The 21328-nt window shown below is 39.8% G+C and overlaps 1 protein-coding gene across 2 annotated transcripts in view; it reads right to left on the bottom strand.

Moving 5' to 3' along the window:
• PCCA (propionyl-CoA carboxylase subunit alpha) overlaps window positions 1-18300 on the bottom strand; it is a 267736-nt gene extending 249436 nt beyond the window's left edge. Inside the window, exons 1-4 of one of the 2 annotated variants that reach the window (XM_021530256.2) lie at window positions 18218-18300; window positions 11961-12038; window positions 9556-9603; window positions 9399-9467 (exon numbers count right to left, since the gene is read on the bottom strand). In XM_021530256.2, coding sequence (XP_021385931.1) covers window positions 9399-9467; window positions 9556-9603; window positions 11961-12038; window positions 18218-18271 — 249 coding nt within the window. In that variant the 5' untranslated portion in view covers window positions 18272-18300. Of the gene's footprint in view, window positions 1-9398; window positions 9468-9551; window positions 9604-11960; window positions 12039-18217 lie in introns of those variants that run through there. The other variant, XM_077781501.1, reaches the window with a different exon arrangement.
• Between the last annotated feature and the right edge of the window lie 3028 nt (window positions 18301-21328).

The raw sequence follows: 21328 nt of genomic DNA, 5'->3' as shown, positions 1-21328 counted from the left end.
TCTATTTAAAAAGTTTTAAGAAAGAAATCAGATTATATTAACAAGCACTAAGCTGCCCTGGCTTCTTGCTAAATGCATAGAATACCAGTTTGATGCAGGCCCCCATCCAAATAAAATTACAAGAGATCAACATAGGAGATACACTTCCTGGACAGGGAAGCTCCTTTTCTACAAAAAGCAGACAAGGGAGAGGATATGCTGTCACAAATTTATCAACAGCTAAAACCACATTAAAAACAATTTCACTATCAGAACTGTCAGCAGCCTATTTCACAAGGCCAGTAACATTACAGGTCAACAGGTGACCCGATATTAAACACCAGCTACAAAGTAACTGTGAGAATTCATGCAATGTTATAAATCCAGCTAAAGTCCAGGAATGAAACTTGAAGCACTGCCCAATTAGCATGCAAGACAGAGGCAGAAACCAGGAGGTACTGCATCTAAACAGAATACATGCATTTCTATAAATCCAAGTCACCACTCAGTACACCTATTAGCTTGCACCAACTAGTCAAACACTGATTACCATTCTTCCTGTATAATAAGCAAGACACATGAAGGGTTTGGGGGGGTGGTTGGTTTCAAACAGCTATCAAAGGATGCTAGTTGCTGCCTACAGACAACTCAGCAGTAATAAGCAGAACAGTATCTCATACTTATCCTTTATATAGTGTTTCCTTGATGAAAGTAAACAAGTGATAGATGCTTTTTGTGAACAAGGTAAAAGAATATAACCTAAAACTACAACACCCATAAAAGAACATATGCGTCTATATCTTACACCTCACAACTTGTGTCTTCATTTCTTGTCTCCCATCTTGAGTTTTTCAATCCTTCAGATACCTCATTAGCAATTCAGTTTCTTGTTTAACACTCTTTAGAAAAATGGTACCAGGACCTCATCTGTGGAATCCCAGACTCCACAACTGCCTGGCAACTCTTTGTTGAGTGATACATCTAAGAACCAAGGAAAGTATCTGGTTGTAAATACAATGCTTCTTACTAGGATCTGTTAAGATGGCTTGCTCACCAATCCAGCTCTTCACATAATATGACCCAGCATCCCTGATGCATAATTCCTTCCCTGCTCTTCTCTCCACATCCTCCACTATTAGGATGTGTGATGGCATTAATGCAAGGCATCTACACTGAGAGAGAGAGACATCTACATTGTCTCTCACAAGGCTAATCAGGTATTTTTTTCTCCTTGTCTCCAACCATGTGCCCTGATGCCATCAGCTCTAGCATTCATTAACTTATGCAAAGAGCCACATCAACTTGCTGATCCACATTTCTTTCTTTCAGCTTGCTGATCCACATTTATTTTTCTTTCCCCCACTGTTCTCATACAGATAAGCAGCCTGGATCTATTAACAAAAGGCTGCACATGTAGTAGGCACACAAAAGACAGGAAGGAAGAGAACTACTCTTAGTAGACAGAAAATTAATTTTACAAGACTGTGCTAAGTACTTGCAAACATTATTCATAGAAAACCTTCCTTAAGTCTGTCTAGAGCTCATCTAAATACTAAAAAGAAATCCAGCCCATGGCCTGCTCACCAGCATTTACACCCACACAGACAAGAAACTCCAGATAGTATTACCAAATAGTATTGTTCATTTATAGTGCCTGAAAATAGATCATCCTTGAATAACTACAACCACAGTTGATAACAAATAGCACAACTGGGACAATACGAACCACAGGAGCAATGAATCTGCACAATGAAGTAGCTGCTGCTGAGGACATGGGTGACAGATGAAGTCAGGAAAAAGACAGGACACTCAAAGCATCAAAAGAGGAATCCAAGGGACCTTATGTTCTCCATCCAAGGAGGTGAGACAGAAGGAAACCATGCTGCTGCAGGTCCTCTCTTACAGAGGAAGATGGTATAACTATCTTCTTTTGATCATATTGACAATGTTCAATTGCATTAAAATTACAACATACAGTACTTTCCACCACCTCCAGAAAGGTCTAGAGATCAGCACAAAGCAAACAGGCTACAACTGATGTACACCAACTTGGTTTCTGGGGTAAATCCAATATAATAAGGACAGTAAGTCTGAGCAATAACTATGGTAGCAGAAGACACTGATGAGAACTGCTGAAGGCAGTGCCCTCAGTACATACTTGTGGCTTCAGAGGAAGGAACTGCGGGCTCTCTGCCACTGCTGTCCAAGAGGCAAATCTCTAGAACAGGTGAAGCCTAATGACTTCAGGTCTGCTCAGTCTAAAGCTTCAGACCTGTACATATCTCCAAATCCCATAGCTCTGAGTACAGCATCAGAGCCCTGCAGACAGCCAAGGCAATAAAAGTCACTTTACTGACCTACAGCAACTCAGTTTGTTTCTATAAAAGGCTACAGCATCTGTCACACATTCCAATGAAATATTTTAATATAAAAACGTCAGTAGAAAAAAGTTTTAACTAACTCCATCAAGGCGTCTGGTGTGTTCAGAGCAGGGAAGGAAACAATACAGCACAAGATTAGAGAAGTGCTAGAGAACCAGAAGGGCAGTCCCAAGCCAGCAATTAGAGTGATTCAGTACACATCAATATTTATGTTCAAATCAGGACTGTTTTGTTTTTTAAGTAAATCTCTCGGTCACTCCCACTTAAAAGACCTTTGTCTCTAACACTCAGCTGTCTCAAAGCACATGAACCAGATACCTGCTGGGCACAGCAAACCACCAGAAGCAGACACCAAACCCTCAGTACCAGACTAGAACCAAGCACACAGAGATACTGAAAGGCAGAAAGGAAGAACACCATGTCTTCAGCATGAACCATTTCACTCCACAGATACTCTCCTGCTACTCCCCACTAACTACTGATGTAGATAGTCATAGCACCACAGAACCACCACTTGACTCTCCACAGCACCAAGAACCTGCACCTTTAAGCTGCAATTAACTTTGTTGACTGGGCTCCCATATTTTCTTCTCCCAAGGGTAGTTCAGTAGTTCTGACAACAGCCACTTTCTGTAAATGAGCTTTGTGACAGATTATTTTTAATCCATGCATTGATCCTTCAAATAAATCAGCTTGGTAATTAATAACCATCCCTAAAAGGTCAAAAGATCTGGTATCAATTGCTTCTTTACAACATATACTTTCCACTTCCAAGGCAGTATCCCCAATTGGGCTGCAGTGTGATGCTTAAAGCATCCTACTCTACATCCCTCATCTGCTTCTTAGTGGTAGAGTTTCAACAAGAATCCAACAAAATTGACATTTCAATTTATTTCAACTTAACCATCAAACAATGCAACAGAAATCTGACTCATTTCAGAGGTAATCTATGCATCTCACATCATCCTATCACTGATTAAAACACACTAAAAGGTGAAACTTTAGGATTCTAGAGCTCTGATGAGCCTCTCAACCTTTTAAAATTGCAGATAAAGCTTGCATTTTTCACTATAGCCAATGAAAAATTAATTCCTTTCTCCTGCAACCCACTCAATTTCAAAGTAATGATAAACTTTTAAAAAAATATAAATTACTGGCAAGCAAGCTACAATTCTGAACAAAAGGACACTCCTTCCACAGAGGTATTTCTCTTCATGGGATTATAACCACCTGCATTTCTCATGCTTCACAAAACTGTCTAGGAGTTCACTCAATAAAGCATGGGGACAGGATAGTAACATCATCTCCATCCTGCCTCATGAGGAGATTAATAACTTGCTGTCTTGCCTTTGAAACAAAAGGCAAATACATTGAAGGAAGAGCAGAACAGTAACTGTTCTGGCCCACTCCTGTTTTTCACAATTTGCAAACACCATCACTTAGGAAGAGTAAATTTCTCCAGACAGTACAAGGAGGCAGAGTCCACTCTATACACTCTGGACAACAGTCCAAGAATCACATATTTCAAAAAGGCATTAAAATATTAGTTTCATTTTCATATAGGTACTCAAAATAGACCTCTCCAAGTTTTTTGAGTACAAATCCCTGAAATGCCATTGGGAGACAATGACCTGTCAAAATGACTGAATTTCTAGTTTTGTAGCAGATGATGGAAGAAAGCTTTGCACATTTTAAAAGACAATACAGCAAAAAAAGTAAATGAGAGTTTGGACAAATGTTAAAACCTCTAAGTTAGTTATAAGTAAATAGAACTCCTCAGTTTTAGATAAACTTTGACTTTTCAAACTTAATTTTTTTACATTAAAACTTAAATGCCAAATTGCCCTCCAATACTTATTTTTGCCAGCCTGAATTCTGAAGAACAAAAGAAACTGACAGCATCCCATTAAGTTATAGAGAAGTCTTCAGCAAAATTCTAAGTTTATATTGTTTCAGAAAAAAACCTCATCTTTCTCACTCAAATTCATTCAGCTCAATAAAGAAATGGTATAGAAACTTATAACCCTTACCAACTTTGCAGTTTCCCTAAACCAGATTTTTCTTCAACCTCATTCTGAAATACTGTCTCAGACTCCAAGCTTAAAAAAAAAAAGTTAGGAAAGGAATATAGGAAAAAATAAATTAACTAGAAATGGAAGATCTTTTTTGACTACACTTTCTGGAGAACAGCTCAATTCTGTGCAATTACTGTTACATCAATAAAAGCATTTACATTATTTTTCATTTTATATTATGTAACAGAACAAGATTTAGAACAGGCAGTTTAATGTAACACCTGAAGTCTTAAGTGACTGATAGGAAAAACCTTATATTAAAGAAGTATAACTCACTGCCCACTACTCTGTTAAGTTTTAGTAGTTTACATTACTTTCCCATGGGATTTTTTCAGTCATTTATAGTTCATTGCTTCATATGGCTATAGAATCCCTGCTGTGTTAAAAAATGCCAAGTAAAATTATATCTCATTCACTGCTTTATGCTATACCTTCTTTTGTTCAGATCCAATTAGTGAAAGCTTGTTCTTCATTTATCATACTTTTAGCTGATTATGTTAGGCATTACAATAGTTCTCTAGCTTTCCTTGACAATGTTTGCACCATCAGTGTTACATTTATGGTTGAGGAGGCTCTTTCATCTTAACCCTCTATTCCAATCAGTTCAGGGGGAAAAGTACATATGACTACTCTTGTTCAGAACAAATTTCTTAGCTTGTTTTCTCATATCAAAAATAATTCTGCCAGATGTTTTAATTTTTTTAAAAATCTGAATTTAATGGTCCTTCCCCACTTCAGCTATTCAAGTCTAAAGAATCAGTGTTTTGAAAGCTGAACACTGAAGTTAAAAAAAACAACAAAACTCAGCATTTCTAACAGTATACAACTTCTTTCTCCGCTTTCCCCAAAATAACAGATGCAATCAAAGAGTATTAGCCACTACTTTCAAGGACCTGAAAGCATCCATTATGATCTATTTTATTCAGTACCACATGAGCAACTGTAATGCTCTATGGGGGCCTCAGCAGCCATTTTGTCAGGCTGTTTTTCCCACCAGTTCACAGACTCTCCCACCTCCACAAAACTAAATGCAGTTCAATCCCATGTAATACCATTTCCAGCTATCTATAAATTTGCATTAATACAGAAGCATCCAAAAGTCTCTCAAGTCAACTATCTCCTTTTAAGTTTTGTTAATGTTCTCTTCCCTATCACCATAACAATTTTTACCTGTAAAAAATCTTTCAGATCTTTGGTCATCTTTAAAATTAATATCACAAAACAGTATATTTTGTTCTTTGTATTTTCCCTCTTCAGGTAAGCTATATTTGGTTCTCATCAGATTGTTCCATTTTTGCCACATTCCCAGTTTATAATACTCCTCTCTGCTGCTTCCTCCTCATAACAGGAAAGTTTCAATTCCTTGAAATGAAATTTTTTTTGTGCTCTTATAGTTTATTTACTAGTTTTATCTATCAATGGTAAGTATGTCCAGATTGATATTGCTTTAACAGCATACTCAAGACATTTGCCACAGTGCTCCACAGAAACTAAGTGTGAAGAACAAGAAAAAGCTGTTTCATGGAAAGCTTATATGCTTTTTGTCTATTGCCACTACCTCTATTCAGCATTGTAAATTCCACAAGGATTTCAGTCATCTGAAAATTTAAAAAGAATAGAAAAGTTGAATATTCAACCAAAAGAAATCTAAAATAAAGCTCAAGGACAAGATAACTCACTTGTAAGTCTTGCAGTGCTTTTATTCAAGAAGCATTATTTTAAGACTGTGTATACAATTCCTATACAAACATTAGTAAAAATGCCTGCTTGAATCATTTATGCATATCACTAAATAATAAATGAGAAGCTATCATTGAAGAGCCTGAACTGCTAAATACCTTGTAATACCTGTTTTCTGTCTCACCTTAAATATTTAGTGAGCACACTGAAGGAACTTTGCTTCTGTTAAAAACCAGAGTCAGTAAGAGACTGATTGGACTGCCCTCCTTTTACAGTTATATTGGTTACAATTAATTCATATTAAGAGTATCAGACTACCTGCTTTTCAGTAAGTAGCTATACAGGTGACAAGTAATGTAATAAGGGGCTCTACTTCTCAAAGGTTACTCCTAGTTCTAAGCATAAATTTTATCTACTGTAGTTAGAGCTACTTCCAAACGTGTTAATAAAAAATTATTTTTGTAAGATATCTCTCCCTACTTTGATTACTTAAAAACAGGTCTCACTATTTTCAGTAAAGACAAACAGTGTTGGGATGGGCACCTAGTTCAACTGCATGTCTTTACAGCTATTTCTGTCTTTGGTTCAATGACCAGCATCATCAGGGCAGCTGCCTATCATTGCTTTTGCAATACAAGTCATGAAGGAGTAAGATATCCTGTCAAGCACAAAATCAAAAAATACTAACAATTCTCTTGTATCATCCCATCACTAAGCAAACATGTTTTTCCTAGCTCCACGAGGACAGAGGCTCCTTTGGCAGGTTGCATCAGCTCCTGAGTATGACTTCAGCACGTTTGACATCTTGTTATGACTGGTACAACCAAGAAGGATGCTGCTGATGAAACATTGGACAGAATTATGGACAACTATTGTTGGTGACTATTGTAAGTTTCAGAGTCAAAGAATTTGGCCTGTGGACTCATTTATCAAGGTCATCCAAAATGGCAATCACATATCGCTGCAATGGGCCAGGTCATTCCCATTATGAATAATTAGAAGTACCCAAGTCATTATAACAGCCATCATTAAGTAAACTCTTTCCCAGTGCAAGGCCACAAGGTAGTGACTGAAGGATCTATGATAGACAAACAACATATATAATTAGACTAGCTTAAGACTTCATACCGCTACCTTAAGTACACAGAATAGTTTTTCAAGTAGCCTTCCTCTCATTTTCCTTTAAATACCTGGAGCTTCTTCAAGACACACAGCCAATGCTTAACCTCGTACAGATAGTTTGGTCAGTCTTTAAGTAAGGCTCCAAGGAGCTAAGCAGACACTACATCACTCTTACAGTATTTGTTACAGCCTTGTCTCTTGTCCACAAACTCAAAATGGCAGCATCCCTTCTAACACACTTAAGCTTATCTCTATGAACTACCATGAGTATATTAATGCATTTCTGAGATACCAGCTTGGATTTTCTTTCTTTTGGGAGCTATTACAAATTAAAAACCCTATTTGTATTTTAAATCTAAGACAGCACTGTAGATCAAAGCAGATAGACATATTTTCAATTTCCTTTTTATAATGCACTATTTGTATACCCTTCCCCCTAAGGTCATGAGTTGTACCTTTTCATGCCATTCTTACTCTCTTATTATGGTCTTCAATCTTGGTTACTACTTACTGCTTTCAGATCTTGTCACAGTCTCCAGTTCATAGCAGAATCCACACTATCAATAGACACACTGAAGAGAAGACCAATTCATCTTCTCAAGTCTATTATGGACTGGTGAAAGAACATGTGGGTTTTATTTAAACAGTGTTTTAAGTCTATTTTCAGGATGAATTCATGCCAGTGAAAAGGCTATGCAGTGCTCCTAAACAGTGAACCCATTTATCCTAACAGCAGATACTACATACATAAGATGGAATTCGAGTACCCATCAGCATGCTTCAGTTTTACGAGAGTAATCATAGATCATACAGAATAGTTTGTATTCATATTCACAAAACCCTTGGCTTCCAAAAGAATTAGAAGTTATCATGATGTCTGACATCCACCCATTAAGAATTCATTTCACAGACCATTGAGCACCCACAAGCTACTACATTACCAGTTATGGCTACCAGTTGAAATCCAGACCAAGCTTTCCGTTTACCTCAAAGAAAGAAATACTTGGCATAAAAACCCATCAGTAGAGCATTTCCAAAAGTCCCATTTCAGTCCCTTGCTCAATCTACACCCTATTCAAATGAGCCAAGCTGGTAATGTAGTAATAGAACCACAAAGGGACTCAGACAAAAGCTATGTCAAAGTCCAAAACTCCCAACAGTTCCCACCTTTCATCTAACTTTGAAAACTAAGTTCTAATACTTTCAGATTTCATTAACCATGTCATGTTTCTCTAACACTGAGTAACTCACATTAATTAATTCACAAGTCCTGTCCTGCATAAAATACACTTTTTTTTCTGGTAGCTTGTCTGAGTGACTTCTCATTAAATCATAATACAGGGGTTTAACTCCCTTCCAGATTTCAACAAACTTTCCTGGGACATGGGGATGCCCCCTGGTCATTGCTCCTGTGGCAGTTCTTGCAGGCAAGGAATAGTACAGTGTTCTCTCTAGTCAAAAAGAATATGCAAGTATTATGACACTTGCTGTTACACCACACAATAAATTATCCTGTTATTGTTGCCATGAATGATAATGAAGAGACTACAAAATCTGAAAATGGGCAATTCAGGTACCGTACATGTCTAAAAAGCCGTTTTACCACCTTCCTGCTATGCTGCTGAATATCGAAGGCACATCAATATCTTCATAAAATGGAACAGCTCCATTAAGTCTGTTTAGCATACCTGGTAGAAGGGGACATTTCTATGGAAAGTGGAAAGTAATGAAAAATATTTATCAGACACAGGAAAAATTTGTATTAAGCTCTATACCTTCTTCTAGGATTCACTCTTCACTAAAATGCCTTTTTGTGCATTTTAGCAAAACAAAATTTAGGTTTCACTGCTACTCTCACACTTGTTGCCCCCATCTACCTATGTATCTAGCACATGTATCTAGCTTAATCCACACGAAGACAAAGGTAGCATTTACACAAAAACAGAAGAGTTCACAGGAAAAACATGCTAAATACTTGTCCAATCCTTCCTCCACCTTGCTACCTCCATTCAGTTCAAGCACATAGAGGAAAAGGACATATACAAAGATACTTCAGAATTGCCAATATGCCTACAACAATAACTAACAAGACTGCATAACAGGTGTAAGTCATGCTCAATTACTAAAACCTCATTTACCACTTGAATTAAGTAGTACTCACAGCATTGGCGTCGACATCACTGTGTATGGCAACTGTTTTAATCCCCATCTTCTTACACGTTTTGATGACCTACCACATAAGAAGTGACAATTACCAATATTTAAATATCAATAGTTTTAGAATGAAATATCAGAAAACCAAAATGCTACATACTTACTCGGCATGCAATCTCTCCTCTGTTGGCAATAAGGAGTTTTTCAAAAGTCTGAAAAGAATTATAAGAGTCTTGAGAGACAATCAGAATACAAGTTTTTCTCCCCCCAGAAACATGCATTCTTTTTTTCTCCATTTCCACTAAAACCATGGTTAATCTATGAGCTTATAATTCCGAGATCACCTTCTTTTAAAAGAGTTCTCCTGATTTAAATTATGATATAACACAACCAGTTTAAAAATATTACCACATGATAACACCATGTGGAAATAAAGTGATAAGAAACCTGTCCAGGTGAGAGCTGCAGCAATCTTTTACAGTAAATTTAGCCAGATTTGCTGAATACCACTGCCCAGCGCACAACTGACTTCAGACAGATCTTAAACAAGCTCAATTATCAGAGGTACAAATACTTTAAGACTACCACAGGAGGTAGCAACTTTTTTGAAGAGTTTTTAGCTGGTGATCTGGTATAAAATGGTTATCAGCATAATCATACAAAACTGTTCGTGAGTCTAAATTTCAGCATTCTAGGTACTTAAAGATTTTTAAGCATATAGACTTGAGGGGAAATTTAAAAAATACTCCCAAATACCTAGTACTGAAAAGCATCATGACTCAAGTTCACCATCAATCTAGTTCTTGATACATAAAAGTCATTTTATTAATCAGCCAGGGTTGTAGTGCAAGACTTTCAATATCAAGATTATAGGAATATTTGACATACATTTTAATTTAATTCTAGTCTCTGTCTAAAGACTCAGATTAGACTCAAAAATAAAATTTAAAATCATACTGCTTCAGAGTAACATTTTTTTATATCATTTCCATTAATTGTCTGAGAAGGTGTCACATGAAAGTCTTGTCATTACAAAGACAGTTTAAGTGCTTTTCTGGTTTGTTTTGTTCACTGCCCCTTCTCCTGTCTGTAGGAGTCATGGATTGAACTGACAGCTCCTAGTTGAGAGAAACCAAATATCCAAGTATATGGCCTAAATATAATTATGCACTTAGAAAAGCAAGGGGATCTTAATTAAACAAGAGCCTTAAGAAAAATAAATCTTCTGAAAAAAAAACTGTAAAGCTACAGTTCTAGGTACACACTGGTTTTCCCCATTGCCTCATTGTTTCGCTTGTAGTTAATTGCTTCTACACCAGTGTATAAGGACAAGCCTATCAGTCCTGAAATGTTGGCATCCTTGCCCTTGAATATTACAGTACTTTCAGTCACATTATTTTTCCAAGTGAGTTACTTCAGAGGCCATGCCAAGACAATCTTCCACAAGGAAAGTTTTTCTTGGCACATTACTGTAAATTGAGATTGCTACTGCACAATCCCCAAGATGAGGATTTGGTAGTCTCTGCAGGCCTTAAAGGTCCATTATTGTCAGCCGGGGGCTATACGCAACGGGACGGGACTGCTGTGGCATGTATCTCAAGCTGTTTATTCTTTAGCATCAGTCTCATTACATGGTTGTGACAATGGGAAGATGCCAGCAGCTCACACCCAGGCAGCACACCAAGAACTTAATGTTACAACTTACTTTAAAAGCTTTTTGATCAATCACACAAAGCAAAATCATATTGACAGTAGTTCTATCCAATCACTATAAGCACACATACCTTTAGTTAAAACAAGGCTTGCTTATTTAGAATAAAATATTTGCTTGTAAGCCTCAAGATGCAATGCACAGAGCTCCATTATTAAGCTTAGACCTTCCTAATATCTCACCAGATATACTTTTCTGCAACTTAGGGAGTTATTCTACCCAAGCGTTAATACACAGACCATTGTTCTATTTGTCCTCTCTTTCTACTTCTTGTATAATTTTTCTGCTGACAAATCTTATAGCTACTGCTTAGCTCTAATCACCATCCTGCTGTCTCTGAGGCCTGCCTTTTGCAACATGCCCAAAACTCTCTGATTTTAAGGAATCCCACAGCCCATCTTTTTCCAAGGTCTGAAGTTCTCACCTCCATGCCAAGTCATCTAACAATCACGCTGCTCCTGTTACATAGTTTTGTTCCCACAAACAGCTTTTGGCTAGCCTAGCTCCCGAATGTTTTAACAGGCCCATTACCGCCCACACCGTGAAAAACATTAACAGTTGTTTCATAATTACAACAGGCTCAGGCTGGTATGTAACTTTCCCAAGCTTGCAATCACTTATTAAGCTTTTTGGGATACACTCAAAGTAGTATTCCAATCTTGCTTGACATGTATCCTGCAAAAGCAACTTCCTTTTTGGTTTAGAAAGAAAGACATGCTGTTAAACCAGTGATAGTGATGGGTTATACCAAGAGAACTACCACTGTTAGTGGCAGCACAAAGAAGAAGGCAGCTTAAAAACCCAAATGTCAGTATTACAGTAAGATGTCAAAAAGAAAACATGCACCATACTACTTACCTTTTCATTTGGATCATACACAGACGAATAGAGATTATGTGAAGTTATAAGGCACCATCTTGAACACAGTGTTTCCCACTACAGAAGAAACAGGGAGTTAAGCCTGTTACAATATGCCATTAAATTAAATACATTTCATACACTGACATCTTGACAAAACTTCCATAGTCTTTCATTCCCTTGCCAAGTGGATTAAAGCTCATAGAGAACTGCCCTTCTCCAAGCAAAGACCCACAAACAGTAACCAGAAAAAATTCAGAAGCTGTAGATATGAGGTCATTAGCTTAAGCATAACTTCTTTTATAATATACTCTCTACTATACCACCTTCTTTCCTTCTTGTTCTAAGAAATATCTACAAGAAATTCTCAAAAGAGCATGTATATGTCTGTACACAGTGGTGATGGGAAGAGGTCTTCACTGCTGGGGAACTGTTGGGCATATAGCAGGCAGTAGACTGGGCCCATACAGAAGGGGAAAGTAGAGCAGACTTTAGATGCTCTCTTCCCTATCCCAGGCTCCTGACAGCAGTCTGAGGAAAAGAGGTCTTTTTCCCTTAGACTTCTGCTCTGAACCAACTTCTACGTAGACAATTTTTGCACAACACAGGAAAAAGCAGTATACACATGCTATTTGAAAAAGCAGTATACACATGCTATTTGAAAGAAAACATAGTAGATTATATCATAGATTTTTAAGTGAATAAAAAAGGAGATTCAGATGGGTATTAAGCAAGTCGTTTCACAGTGTAATGGCAGTTAGCCATAAATGAAAACAATCATACAGATAAAATAACACACCAAAGATGCATCAATACAGACAGCTCTGGCAAAGTCATACTTAATCACACACTTGGAAACAAAAAGACTACAAAAAGCCTTAATAATAGATATTGACAAGTAGGAAACACAAAACAGCAGTGACAGGGAACTTCCAGAACTCAATCTGTCAATTCTGTCTTAAAGAATTGTTTGCAAAAGTTGCAGAAATCTGAGGAAGTAGTAGAAAGTAAAGGCTGTCCCATGGAAACACTAGGGGGAATTACCAAGCAACTAAAAAAAATTGGAAAAACCTTAAATTACACTCGGCTCTGGTTTTACACTACAGAATTGGCCAGATTCCATATAAAAATCTTGTAATAGCCTAACCTATGTACCTATGTTTAAAAATTTAACTGCCTCCTCTCATACACACAAGCAAATCACTGAGAAAGCCAGGTTTAGCCCTGAATTGAGTACTTGTGGGGTAATTTCCTAAAACAAATCAAGCATATTGCTCAACTCAGATGTGAAATCTCAACCCTAGTTCACAGCTTTTAAAAGAAGAGTTTCTATATGTATCTATACCAACATACACTAAGGTTTAAGAGCTTGCATCTACTTAAAGAAAATCTCTTTAGAGATCTGCTCCTAGCCATTAAGACTAATTGAATAATTATTAAAAATAAATAAGTATTTTGCAAATAATGCACATCTAAGGCCACAAAGGAATGTTACTAAATTGCCATCTCCAACCCTTCAGCTATGCAGGTATCATCATTAACCCCCCAGCTCCCAAGCTCCTGCCATAGGTAGGTTCTTTAAGAGCTACATCAAACCCCTAAAGGCATCTCAAACCAACAACCCAGCAAAGCCAATCTAACTCTCAAGCTGCACTCTTAATTGGCTGCCTCCACCAAACCACACATGCCCTCACTATTATACCTTACACAGACAGTTCCTAAGAACAAAGCCCAGAGAGCTCAGCTTGACCTACAGACTTCCTTGTACCTTGTTAAACTAGGAGAGGGCAGTAGAGTCATCTGGTATAACCTATTTTTGTAATGATTTGTTACTTCTATTTGATAAAGCTTTCAACTCTTGAAAGCCCAAGACTGCAAGCTATTCATTTATGAGAACTCAATTCTGGACTTCTGCATTTGGCTTAGAGTTTCCCATGTCTAGCAAATTTTTTAAAAACCTATAGTATTGGTGTATTTTGGAAAAGCATCCTGCTTTGTCTATTATTAATTGCAAAATAGCCAAACTGATCTACAACAGCTGTAACAGTTATAAAATAACTTCATATTAAAAAAAAAATCAAACTACAGAGTACTTTGTAGGATGCCCACTGCACATTGTCACTTTGAGACCTCACAGACAAACTGCCTCCCCTTGGGCACCCAACCCTAGGAAACCTCCTGAGATGGTTTAAGGACAGAGCATGCAAGAGCAAAACAGAGAATTAAGTTATTATTAAGATATTATTTATATGTGTGTTTTTAAAGGTTTACATGCCCTCATAGAGGAAGGAAATCTCCCCGCCATGCTGGTTAGCTTGTAAATAACTCATTGATACTGAGCTTTACAGGCAGAAAAAGGTCTCAGTGTTGAAACAGACACAGAGTTCCAGATTTCAGGCAGGAAAAGCATCATGTATCAATATTTGTTGTAAGAAGTCTAGTATTGGAAGGAATGTGTATTTTAGCATTAGTAGAAAACGCAGTACGCAATACCCAATACTAACAGTCAGACTAGCACATTTCTTTTCACTAGACAAATTCTACCTCTCCTAAGATTTTTGCCCTTACACTTTCAGACTTGGCTATAGGATACCATAAGAATAATCCCTTTCTCTTTGTGGTGTACCTAGTCTTAGCTGTCAGTATTCCTGAGCAGTTATAAAACTAACTAAAATTATGATTTCTTTTTTCATGTTTTGATTACACAGCAACTCTTCCCAAACCTTTATTTCAACTCATTTGACAACACAATTTCCTGTGTGTGGAACTCTACTGATGAAGTAGGTATAAAGCACATAGGAAGAGACACCTTCATATGACTGCAAGACTTTTAATCTACCACTTTATAATACAATATTGTATAAATCTTATGAACAGGAGGGAAATGTAACACTTCTACATTTCTCTAAGGAAGCACTTTCTCTTCCTTTGTATGCTCAGAGTGCTAACCAGCCAAGCTCTTGTAACTGTAAGCAAATTCTCCTGAAGCCATCTGCAAACACAGCTGTGGTACAAGGTTCTGTAATGCACACTGCACTACACAGTCCCTTCTCTCTGACCAGACTGACAAACACCCACAATTCTAAGAACAGGAAATCTTTCACATTTGCCAACATAGCATACAAACTACAAACAAAGAAACACACATCCACCTAAGGCTATTTTTTTAAGCTCAATCATTTCTATATCAAGGTAGCTTCTCCTCTGTGCCAGTCCCCAAAGCTTGTATAGTGAAACAGGCATGGGAATACAACCAGCTGAGAGGCCACTCACAAGGAGTGGGAAAAATGTATTCTCAGCCAGATTTCAGTCCGGTTTATCCAAGATATCCATGCAGTAGTGCTGGCACAAGTTGGAGGGAGACTAGAGCAGCCTGTGATCAAGACCTAGCAGATGCAGAAAGTTGGAACAGCTTCTAAGGGTAGCAGCCTTAAGAAATCCAGTAAGGCTGGCACCTATGAAATAGATCACAGTACTGTAACAATCTAGGCAAGTTGGGAACAGACAAAATAAATTAAAACACAAAGAGTGTTTCAAAACAAGAGTGACATCTTTTACCCAACACAGACTGTAATGGACTTTCAATTTTTTTCATTTCAAAACTTTGTTGTACTTTTTGCCCACAGTACACAGCACAGCATACCTTCCCTAAAAATTCCAAAAAGCTACTCCTGGAACCCAGAAATCTCTACCTGAATTACACTTTAAGACTGTTTGCCAATTTGTGGAGATGAATGTAAACTACAGATTTTAGTATTGGCAATCATTTGAACTTCCTTCCCTAGTGGCAAATTATATCCAACATTGCTATTCTATCAGTAAAAATATTTCCCTGGAATAACAGCATGCTAAAAACAACATCAGAGAAGAAGCAAGGAGCCCCCACCATACAGATAACTTCCATGACTTAAAAATGTTGGGTGCAAAGATGACAGAGAAACTTTCCATACATTTAATCAATTATTAGAAAACTTACCTACACTAATAAAATCTATATCAGCAGTTTAATCTTGAAGTCATGATGTATAGTATTTATCACTTCATTTTACATTAATCAGTCCAGCAGCTCTCTCAAAAGAGTTTCATGACTGAAATATCAAAAGCCATGTCTCAACCCTCATTCTCTGATTACAGCCTTCTTTCAACATAAGGTTTTCTCACAGCTTCAGAAGCGCAAAACACTCAAAATGAAATTCTGGTTATATTCTAAGCAGAACCCATTCTGTATAAAACCTAAACAGAAGGGATAGGCACTACATTAGAAACAGAGTGAAGAGCTAAATCCCCAGATCAGTGTTTCTGCACATTTCTCAGGTCCTTTATTGATTCCCACATGAAAGCAGCACAAGAAGTTAAGGACATCTCAGTAGCCACTAGCCCTTGCAAAAATTGTTGGCATTCCAAGCACAGTCAAGTTTGAAGATGTCCATTTATTATTTGTCTATGTTAGCAAAACATAAAAGAATGTATGAAAGCAATTTCCATGCAAATTCATCTTATTACAAGTTTCCCAATATATTGTTGTCTTGATGGTGACCTTCAGGGCTAGAAATCACTTCAGTAATATAACTCATAAGTGCTATTAAGTAGCTATAAAAGCATTTTGTTTTACAGAGGCGCCACAAATGCAACATTTGCAGTACTGCATGCACTGGTGCTGTCAGACAAGACCCTTGAGATGCCAGAGAGAAGTAAACAAAGCAGGCATTTTACAGTCTCCAAAAGACTGACATCAGGCTTAGAACTACTTAGTAGGAAGAGGAGAAGCCTTCCCCATCTATATACACACCCTCATGGCTACCAAAAAACAAAGATATCAAATAGGATGGGCTCCCTGTTAATGTGAAGTCATTTCCAGTTAAACAACTTCAATTTTCAAAAAGATTCTCTTACATACAACTTCACAGGAAAACAAGTTTACTACATATATTTCCTAAAGAAAGATACTTAGGTAAAACACATGCCCTTTTCCTCTTTAATCCGTTTTCAAAATTCCCTGCCCACAGAAACCACCTCTTTTACATGATTCCTAGGAACAGGGGAGGAGTTCCTTACCCTATTGCTATGAGGCAACATTTCTAGAAAGAAGCCCATCCCACAGCCTCAGGGGTGCACTGGGTAAAACATTTCCTACAATTCATTGCACTCTTCCCCACTGGAATGCTACACAAATTTTTCCTTTTCAGGAAAAAAATTAAAAAGCATAAATTCTTTCTACAGTAAACAATTAGAAGTTGCACTACCTTTCCCATAAAGAAACTAACTTCAGTGTCATTCAACTGTTACACAACACAATGTGGAAATGCTGTTTGTTCTTATATAAAACAGTATCTTTCTCTTAATACAATCTGTAGAAGCAACACAGATGAAAACACAGCAGGTGCCTCAGGGAAGTTAATACACAGCCTATGGAATAAGGTTTTCTAGATAATTTCAGGCCTTCATCAAAAATATTGCTATGGTTCTGCAATGAGTGTATTGCCTTTCCAGAAAAAGCAAGAAAATACAAAATCACAGTGAAGCTTTAAGGAACACCTGAAAGCACTATAAGTATCTGGGGTAAAGGGGGAGGTGGGGGGAATGGGAGGGGAAGAGAACGCCTTTCTCTGCTAGCTAATATTTTACAACTAAAACCAGCAAAAAAATTAACCTCTAGCCCAGAGTTTTCATAAGCTTATGTTTAGCAGAGGGAAAGGGCAGAAGGAAGCTGAACTCACAGAACCTCAGAATCAATCAGGTCAAAAAAGACTTCTGAGATCATCGAGCCAAACCTATGGCCAAACACCATCACGTCAACTCCACCACGGCACTCCTTCAATGAACACCGCCGGGGACGCTGACTCCACCATCCTAAAGTATCATCACCCGGCTCATCAGCAGAAAAGTAATTAAAAACAAAAAAAATCACAGTCTCCTGGTAACACGCCGAGGGGACACGGGAAGGAAGGGCCTCTCGGATGCCGGGAGCCCCAGGCACAGAAGCGAGGAGCCAGGTTTCGCAGCCGCTGCTCCCGGCCGGCACTCGCCGACCGCCCCCGGCCGCGCGGCCGGGGCCGCGGCCCGGCACACGCAGCGCTCCCCGGAGCCGCTCACCCCGGAGCCGCTCACACGGGGAAGCTCCTCGGGGGAGACACCATCCACCCCCCGCCCTTCCGCACACAGAACAGCCCCCTCCATCCCCGGGGAGCCTCCCCCACCCGCAGCCCGGTGCCCCCAGGCCGCCGTCACTCGCGTGCCGGCCCCAAGGCGCCGCTCACCCCCGGCAGCCGCGCCCGCCGGCCGCCGCAGCGCAGGAGCGGAGCCGCCGCCATGTCCGCGGCCGCCGCTGCCCGGCCGCCCTTTCACCCGCGCCGCCGGGGCCGGGCCGCGCGCAGCCAATCCCGGCGCGCGCCCGCCCGCCGGGGGCGGGGAGGCGCGCGAGGGGCCCGCCGCGCGCCGCACGTGCCCCTCGGGGTCGCGCTTGCGCGTGCCGCCCCGGGCGCGGCTGCGGCGGCGTCGCGCGCGCGCCCGGCGCGTGGGGCTGACGGCGGCGGGAGCGCGCGCTGTGAGCGCGCAGGGAGCCGCCCAGCAGCCCCGGCTGGACGGGACCCGCAGGGTCACCCGGGGCAGCTGCTGGCCCCGCACAGGACAGCCCCCGAGGCACGCACACCGCGTGCCCGAGAGCATTGTCCGAACGCTCCTTGAACCCTGCCGGCCTGGCGCCGTGACCTCGGCCCTGGGCAGCCTGTTCCAGCCCAGCCACCCTCTGGGTGCAGAACCTTTTCCTAATATCCAGCCCAAACGTCCCCTGACACCGCTTCGTGCCGTTATCCTGAGCATACGGGGCTGCCTGCTCCTGTGCACCTGCCCTAAGAAGCACAAGCACGGTCGGCACGAGAGATGCTGATCATCCTCTGCTTCACTTTACCTGCAGGAAATACTTGCTGCTTGGCTTCCTAGCAATGAGAAACTCCGAGTCAGCTCCTTCTGAAATGAGCTGGCAGCTGGGTCCGGGTCCTCTGCTGCAGGTGTGCTGGATCTCAGCTGGTGGACATGACAGAGCAGTGCCGAGCCCAAGTAAATTGTCATCCCAAGAAATGCTGTAAAGGTTTTACCATGGTGAGAATGCCTGTTATCGTCTCAGACATCTGTTAAAATGCAACAGAGGCATAAACTGCCCACAGCACTGAAGCATAGAAAAGACACAATCCAAGATATCCAAATGAGTGTTCACAAAGAATAGGAATAAGAGAGTTTTTTCCTTCAAATAGCATTATTTCTATGATTTTTTCCCTACAATGATGATGTGAGAGATGAGGGTAGACCCGAGCCTCCTTTTCATCCTTATGACAGTAGCAGATCAAGACTATATTTTCTAAGAGAAAATTATTCTCCGTTAAGAAAAGGGAGTAAGTCATAGTTTGCAGTTAACCCAAGACATGCTTTACAAACACCTCCCAACAGGGTCAGAAGACAACAACAAAAAAAAAATACATCCATAAGGGAAATGTATATGAGCAATACACACATTTAGATTAGGAATAACCTCCTCAGACTTTAGAACAGTCTAGGTCCTTGGGCAGGTAAGAAGGTGGTTCCCATACAGCCAGATGATTATGTAAGTGCAAGTTGTACCAGGTTATGTCACTGCCTCAATTCACACATCATTACATAACAACCCTTACATTTTCTACTTTTATAGCTCTCAGTAAATTCTCTCAGGCTATACATACTATATGTACAATCACATTCTGCATATTCCCATGCTGCAGGGAGATACCAGAGGAGGGCAGAACCTCCTGGGCAACTGGGTTCACCCGAACATAGACATTTTTGTAGAACACTAGCTGCATGGTCCCCTCAGCAAAGCACAAGCCCCTCACATTTATGCATAATATTGAAATTTTTGGCCTAGTTTTATTGTTTGGCATCACTTTTTAAACCTTTTGTGTTAATATTTACATTCAAACTGAACAATGTCAAGAGGATGAAGCTAGTATCTTCTCAGTGGTGCTGGTCAATAAGATGAGAAGCTAAAACACAGAAAGTTCCACCTGAACACGAGGAAGATCTTCTTTACTGTGAGGGTGACTGAACTTTGGAAGAAAATCCCCAGAGTTGTTGCAGAGTCTCCTTCCCTGGAGTTACTCAAAAGCCATCTGGAATCAATCCTGAGTAACATCCTGTAAGGGTCCCTGCCTTAGCAAGGAGTTTGGACTAGAAGACATCCAATGGTCCCTTCTAACCTTAACCATTCTGTGAATTCTGCTACATACCAAAGATTCGTGAAATAACTTCTCTCCCTTTCCTCCCAAGCAAGTAGCAAAAATGAAATCAGCAATGGTTCCCCTCTGTTGCACACTTATGCGTTTGCTCTGCTGCTTTTAACAATGCCTAAAACCACACAGGTAGGAACAATGCAAGAAAACTCTTTTTAATGTGTCTACAGCAGGTCGCCGTATTTTCAGCTGATAGTCACAAGCAGGCCCTGCGGATTTTTTTTTCAGTAGACGTGGAGAGCCTTGAAAGTAAAAGAGACCAAGAGCAGAAGGGAGGTGGACCGAGCACATTCACCAGAGGCACTGGGTTAGGATATCAGATGCACAGAGACTCACACCACAGCATGGTGTTACTGCCTCAGAACAATATCCTGAGGCACCTGACGTCAGTTCCTCCTGCACGCATAAAGCAAACAGTCGCATGGCATCACCAGGGTGTTTTCTTTTCCTCTACAGAGGAGATTCTGTTTGCCAGCCCCAGCTGAGGGATCGGCAGCCACCTACAGAGGCGCATCAAAGGAGGCCCCCCACAGCTGCAAAGGGAAACTGTCTGGGATTACACACAGACATTGCCAGCTGGGTGCATAAAGACTTGATGAGAAATGGCCTAATGCAAGACTGTTTCCAAGTGAAGCTAAGGCTCCTCACAAGTCGAAGGGACTGGGGCAAAAAAGAAAAAAATTCTAATCTCTCTGCACATTAAGTTTTCTGCTTTTAGTATGATTTGATCTGACTGACATATTTCTACTAGCAGTCTTTTTGCTTATTCCGTTTTGTAATGGGTAATGCACATGAAATATAAAATTTTGTTTCTGTAGGAAAGGAAGATACGTAGTGGATCAAGATCATACACAATTACTATTGAACATTCAAAAAAAAGAGAATTTAACATACATCATCACTGCTAAAGAAATTGTAGAAATTAAATTGCAAAACTAAAATATCTAGAATAATTAAAGGATATATGAGTTTGGATAAAAACAAAGATTGTTGTTCTGCATGCCTGTAAGTACATTTGTAATGCCATAACTCAATATACGCTCCTGTCTCAGTTAGTGAAGCTGTTGACATGCAGAAAGTTAAGCAGGTTTATAAGATACTGGAACACTG

The sequence above is a fragment of the Lonchura striata genome, chromosome 2, assembly GCF_046129695.1.
Source record: "Lonchura striata isolate bLonStr1 chromosome 2, bLonStr1.mat, whole genome shotgun sequence".
Taxonomy (NCBI): domain Eukaryota; kingdom Metazoa; phylum Chordata; class Aves; order Passeriformes; family Estrildidae; genus Lonchura; species Lonchura striata.
The sequence above is the reverse complement of the archived record's forward strand: the minus strand, read 5'-3'. Positions and strand labels throughout refer to the sequence as shown.